At 46.1% G+C, this 6,068-nt stretch overlaps 1 protein-coding gene across 2 annotated transcripts in view; it reads right to left on the bottom strand.

The window, feature by feature from the left end:
- Positions 1 to 206: 206 nt before the first annotated feature.
- The window catches only part of dus3l (dihydrouridine synthase 3-like (S. cerevisiae)), an 8,657-nt gene continuing 2,795 nt past the window's right edge, over positions 207 to 6,068 (bottom strand). For both annotated transcript variants that reach the window (XM_053483690.1, XM_053483683.1), the window contains exons 6-16: positions 5,938 to 6,027; positions 5,744 to 5,785; positions 4,113 to 4,265; positions 3,898 to 4,014; positions 3,732 to 3,797; positions 3,544 to 3,654; positions 1,036 to 1,132; positions 871 to 946; positions 608 to 796; positions 395 to 520; positions 207 to 300 (exon numbers count right to left, since the gene is read on the bottom strand). In XM_053483690.1, the coding sequence (XP_053339665.1) occupies positions 228 to 300; positions 395 to 520; positions 608 to 796; positions 871 to 946; positions 1,036 to 1,132; positions 3,544 to 3,654; positions 3,732 to 3,797; positions 3,898 to 4,014; positions 4,113 to 4,265; positions 5,744 to 5,785; positions 5,938 to 6,027 (1,140 nt within the window). In that variant the 3' untranslated portion in view covers positions 207 to 227. The remainder of the gene's footprint in view (positions 301 to 394; positions 521 to 607; positions 797 to 870; positions 947 to 1,035; positions 1,133 to 3,543; positions 3,655 to 3,731; positions 3,798 to 3,897; positions 4,015 to 4,112; positions 4,266 to 5,743; positions 5,786 to 5,937; positions 6,028 to 6,068) is intronic.

The following is a 6,068-nucleotide window of genomic DNA, read 5'->3' as shown; positions in this document are numbered from 1 at the left end:
TTAACTATAAATAATTGTTTAGCATTCACAATCATAATGAAAAAAAATCCAGATAATATCTAATTAACAATAAGACAGATGCTGTATGTAGCACATGAGGACCGTATAAAACTCACGAAACAAAATAAACTTAAATAACTTTATTTCAGTCAGATGTTAATTACTGATCCATAAAATGATAAAACAAAAAAAAAAAAAAAAAACTTGAGTTGTGCTCCATTCCCACGTCACTTATAGGCGTTGGCTTTGTGTTTGGGCAGGAAGCTGAAGTTCTTCGGGACGGGACCAAGCAGCATCTCACTGAAACGACACACACACACACACACACCTGATAAACGTATGTACTCAAAGCTACAACCGAGTGTGATTAATGAGGGACTGACGTCTCCCTGACCTGATCCTGACCCAGTCGTCCACGTGCTGACTCGCCATCAGGGTCTCCAGATAATCACGTCCCAGATAATACGGAGGACGTTCATTAATCTTCTGCACGCGCTCCAGCAGTCCCACCGGGATGTACCTGTATGTGTACACAGGAATAATACTACAGTCTAGTTTCACTGAAAAATATCAACTAAATGACATTTTGTCCAAATTTTTGTCCCACCTGCAGGTGAAGGAGAGCCACTCGAGCAGAAAGTTGCGTGTCTTCTCCACTCCCTGTGTGTCCGAACCCCAGTGCTCCAACCCGAAGTGCGTGAAGTCCTGAAGGATCTGGAGACGCTCCGAGGACGAAATGTCCCAATGTCTCCGCTCCTTAATCTCAGTGAAGAGCCACGGCTTAATCAGGGCACCTCTGTACACACACACACACAGAGTGAGACACGATTGTAAAAGGTGACACAGAGGTCATTTCCTGCCAATACACACCTCGCTACCATGATCCCAGACACTCCCGTCTCTCTGGCCCTCATGGCGTCCTCGTACGTCAGAATGTCACCATTACCTACAGACACGGGGGACGAGAGGGTGAGACGGCAGGGAAATCAATCGTGAGGATAAGACCTGGTGATAACCGAAGTGTGTGTTGGTTACCGAACAGGGGGACAGGAGCGGCGAGCTGTGAGCACGTGTCGATGTAGCTCCAGTCAGCCAGTTTGGTGTAACGCTGTTCTCTGGATCGACCGTGTAACTGAAACAGTAAACAACAACAAAGGGTAAACAAAAACACCTACACTCGCCTATTAAACACACAGAGGAGGAAAATAAGTATTTGATCCCCAAGCAAACCATGACTCAGTAACATTTATTGCCCGTCTCTTGGCACCTTAAAATTTCAGTTCCTGCAATCGATTTTCTCCAGGATTAAGTTCTGGACCCTGGCCTGTCCACTCCATGACCTTACTGTGCTTCCTCTTGAGCCACTCCCTGGCTATGTTTAGGGTCACCATCATGCTCAAAGACCCGTCCATGACCCATCTTCAGGAGGTTCTCCTCAAAGATCTTATGATACATGGCCCCATTCACTGGCTCATCAACATCTTTAGCAGCTCTAAGGCTGATGTTTCATGGTGGTCTTAGAGTCAGCATTTTTCTTCCTCCAAACACGACAAGTCAAGTTGATATTGTCCAAGAGTTTAATTTTAGTCTCATCTGACCACAGCACTTTCTCACAGCCTGTCCATGTGCCTTCTTGAGTAGCACCATTGTGTTTGTTTGGTGACTGTGGTCCCAACTGCCCTGAGATCATACACAAGTTCTGTAAAGATCCCTTACGCTTCTCGTCCTTACCCCATGGGGTAAAATCTTGCACGGAGCTCCAGAGCGACAGTGATCGATGGTTAGATTGTATTTTTCTTCCATTTGCCAATAATCGCTACGACAGTCGTCTCCTTCACACCAAGCTTCTTTCAGCCTTGTGCAGGTCTACAGACTCGTCCCTGACGTCCTTCGACAGCTCTGTGGTCTTGCCCATGGTGGTGAGGTTTGAATAAAAGATAGAGATTTTGTGGACGTGTCTTTAACGAGTTGTTGTTAGGAGCGCAGTCTTAAATTAATCTTTGACCCACATGAGCGGTCTGTGGGAGCCAGGATTATCGTCGGTTGGTAGGGGGCAAATACTTGTTTTTAGAAATGGGCGGAGCAATCGATTAAGCTATGAATCGCCACACGGACTCCAAAATTGCTTTTATCAAAACTCTTTTTTACATTTTGCGCAGAAGTGGTGTAAACAAACACATTTTAAACAAAAATCATCTGTGTTGAGCCTCTGGTCTACTTTTTCTCCAAACTCTGTAAGTAAATTAATCTTTAACCCACTCATTACACACACTAACCCCAGTCTCAGGTACGTTAGAAGCCTCGGTTAAGCTGCTTTACCCACACGCTCACTGTGGAGACTACGGAGGTGCCATTTCTTTATAATCCTACAGGTGGGGCACTCTGAACTATCTACACATCTGTATCCCAAGGAGTGAATTATTCGCCAGGTTTGTTTAGAAATAATAATTATCGGGGAGCGCTGGTTCGATCCCCGGGTGATGCTGTTTTCCTCTCGCAGCTGGAGGCACAGAGAGAGCTGATTGGCCGAGCTCTCTCAGGGGGGAGGGATGAGAGGTACTTTGTGCTCCCACATTAATCACGGCTCTACAGCCAATCAGGGGCGTCTGTGAGCTCTCGCACGCGGAAAGGAGCGGCTAGCGCTTTACTCTGAGTGTGTGACTCCGCCCCTAACGGTGCGTGAGCGAGCAATTTGAAAAAAGATGCGGTCGGCTGGCGTCATGCGGTTTGGAGGAAACACGGGATAGTCTTCGCTCTCCCTACTGAGTGGTGGTAGTAGCCTTAATGTGGAGCCCCCTAGTGACGGGGAGGAATTGGATACGACTAAATTAGGGAGAAAATTGAAAAAATCCCCAAATTAAAAAAAAAAGAAATAATAATTATGGCGGATGACACAGACACGCGCTGCTCAGTTAAATGTTACACTTTTGCATTTGAAGTTAGTTTCTATTGTATTTCTAATGTTATAATGAACAGACTACATTTAATTACTCATTAAACTTTAAAACTGTAAAAAAAAATCAGGTGAAAATCTAATATTGAATCAAGATATTTATAAAATCGCGATACTTATGGAATTATACATTTTAATCGGCACTGATGATATGGTATGGGGAGGTGACTGGCGATTCCCACTTCTACTCACTTTACTCACAGAATCGCAACTTAACTCAACATTTATACCATGCGTTTTTTTTCTGGATTTTTGATTGACATTTTCTCTCGATCCTTAATAAGAACTCTCCGCTCTAGATTATCCTACACCTACTGTGAGTAACCACCGGCCAGATAACATTCATCCTAGGTCACCTCCCATGTAACCCCCTACATTACCCCACATTAGTGTCACCGCAGGGCCAGGCCCCCCCCCGGCCCCCCGCCCGAGTAGCTCCGTCCCTGGTAACCCACATGTCTAATTAACGGCGGCTGCCTCGTCTGTGTCTCTACACACCTGTCCATTCACATGACCTGTCAATCTAACGTTATTATAATATCCCCCACCTCCCCGTGTGTGTGTGTGTGTGTGTGTGTGTGTACACACACCGTGATCATGGACACACCCCACTTCTTCAGCTCTGGGATGAGCTTGTGTGCGATGTTGCAGTTCTGCTGCACTCCTGTGCGGATCTTCACGGTTAAAGGCACGTCCAGGACCTGCAGAGAAACATCTGGAATAAAACTCCAGAAGGACACGGGTTCTGTTCAGAGACGAGACGTTACAGAGAACTCACCGAGTTCATTCCTCTGATGATCTGCTCAAATTTTTTGGTTCTGGTCATCAGGCCACATCCTCCACCCTAAAAACACACACACACACACACACACACACACACATCATAAGCCTGTATACAGAAATAAAACTCCTCATCATGTGTGTGTGTGTGTGTGTGTGTGTACCTTTTTATACACCAGGTCTATAGGACAGCCAGAGTTGATGTCCACGAAGTCGACGTGGACGTTGTGGTTGAGGAGCTCAGCACAGCGGGTCATGGAGTCGGGGAAACACCCCTCCAGCTGTAACACACACCATCACCATGACAACCATGTGCACTCTCACGTCACATGAACTTACGCGCCATAAAGTGTGTGTGTGTGTGTGTGTGTGTGTGTACCTGCACTCCGAAGATGTCCTCAGTGTGGTGTCTCTTGAGCAGAGCCCACTCTGAGGCCTGACCCTGCAGCAGGTTGGTGCACATGGCCATCTCTCCACACGTTATATCAGCTCCCAGACGCTTACACACACGCCGGAACGGCAGGTTCCCACACTGCGCACACACACACACACTATGAGATGCAGGGCAGGGACACTCAGTCTATATGAACACACTCAGGCTTTAGCTGTTTGTTTATATATACAGTGGCTTGCAAAAGTATTCGTCCCCCTTGAACTTTTCCACATTTTGTCACATTACAGCCACAAACATCAATCAGTTTCATTGGAATTCCACGTGAAAGACCAATACAAAGTGGTGAACACGTGAGAAGTGGAACGAAAATCATACATGATTCCAAACATTTTTTACAAATAAATAACTGCAAAGTGGAGTGTGCGTAATTATTCAGCCCCCTGAGTCAATACTTTGTAGAACCACCTTTTGCTGTAATTCCAGCTGCCAGTCTTTTAGGGTATGTCTCTACCAGCTTTGCACATCTGGAGACTGAAATCCTTGCTCATTCTTCTTTGCAAAACAGCTCCAGCTCAGTCAGATTAGATGGACAGCGTTTGTGAACAGCAGTTTTCAGATCTTGCCACAGATTCTCGATTGGATTTAGATCTGGACTTTGACTGGCCCATTCTAACACATGGATATGTTTTGTTTTAAACCATTCCATTGTTGCCCTGGCTTTATGTTTAGGGTCGTTGTCCTGCTGGAAGGTGAACCTCCGCCCCAGTCTCAAGTCTTCTGCAGACTCCAAGAGGTTTTCTTCCGAGATTGACCTGTATTGGGCTCCATCCATCTTCCCATCAACTCTGTCCTGCTTCCCTGTCCCTGCTGAAGAGAAGCACCCCAGAGCATGATGCTGCCACCACCATGTTTCACAGTGGGGATGGTGTGTTCAGAGTGATGTGCAGTGTTAGTTTTCTGTCCTATGGACAGATTCCCCCACCTGAGCTGTAGATCTCTGCAGCTCGTCCAGAGTCACCATTGGCCTCTTGGCTGCATTTCTGATCAGCGCTCTCCTTGTTCGGCCTGTGAGTTTAGGTGGACGGCCGTGTCTTGGTAGGTTTACAGTTGTGCCATACTCCTTCCATTTCTGAATGATAGCTTGAACAGTGCTCCGTGGGATGTTCAAGGCTTTGGAAATCTTTTGTAGCCTAAGCCTGCTTTAAACATCTCAATAACTTTATCCCTGACCTTTCTGGTGTGTTCTTTGGACTTCATGGTGTTCTTGCTCCCAATGTTCTCTTAGACAACCTCTGAGGCCGTCACAGAGCAGCTGTATTTGTACTGACATTAGATTACACACAGGTGCACTCTATTTAGTCATTAGCACTCATCAGGCAATGTCTATGGGCAACTGACTGCACTCAGACCAAAGGGGGCTGAATAATTACGAACACACCCCACCTCGCAGTTATTTATTTGTAAAAAATGTTTAAAATCATGTATGATTTTCGTTCCACTTCTTGTGGCTGTAATGTGACAAAATGTGGAAAAGTTCAAGGGGGGCGAATACTTTTGCAAGCCACTGTATTGAGCACACACATAAACACACACACACACACACACACATTACTCACTGTTGTTAATGGAGCCAAGAATAGCTTGTCTTTGAAGTCGACCTGTTTGAAAAGACACACACACACACACACACACACACACACACACACACACACACACACACACACACACTGGTCTGAAACTGTACCAGGACAGGTCACTTCCCTCGGACACTGAGACAGCACCCCACCCGCCCCCGCCCCCCCTGCCTTACCTGCTTCTTCTCACATGGGCGGAGTTTGATGACATCATCATCCAATAACGGCCCGATGGTCTTCACAGGAGGCGTCTTCACCTGACTCACCTGTAAAGCAGATTAAACATTCAATAAATATCTAAGAGTGT

This window comes from Clarias gariepinus, chromosome 2, assembly GCF_024256425.1.
Source record: "Clarias gariepinus isolate MV-2021 ecotype Netherlands chromosome 2, CGAR_prim_01v2, whole genome shotgun sequence".
NCBI classification, from domain to species: Eukaryota; Metazoa; Chordata; class Actinopteri; order Siluriformes; family Clariidae; genus Clarias; species Clarias gariepinus.
The sequence above is the reverse complement of the archived record's forward strand: the minus strand, read 5'-3'. Positions and strand labels throughout refer to the sequence as shown.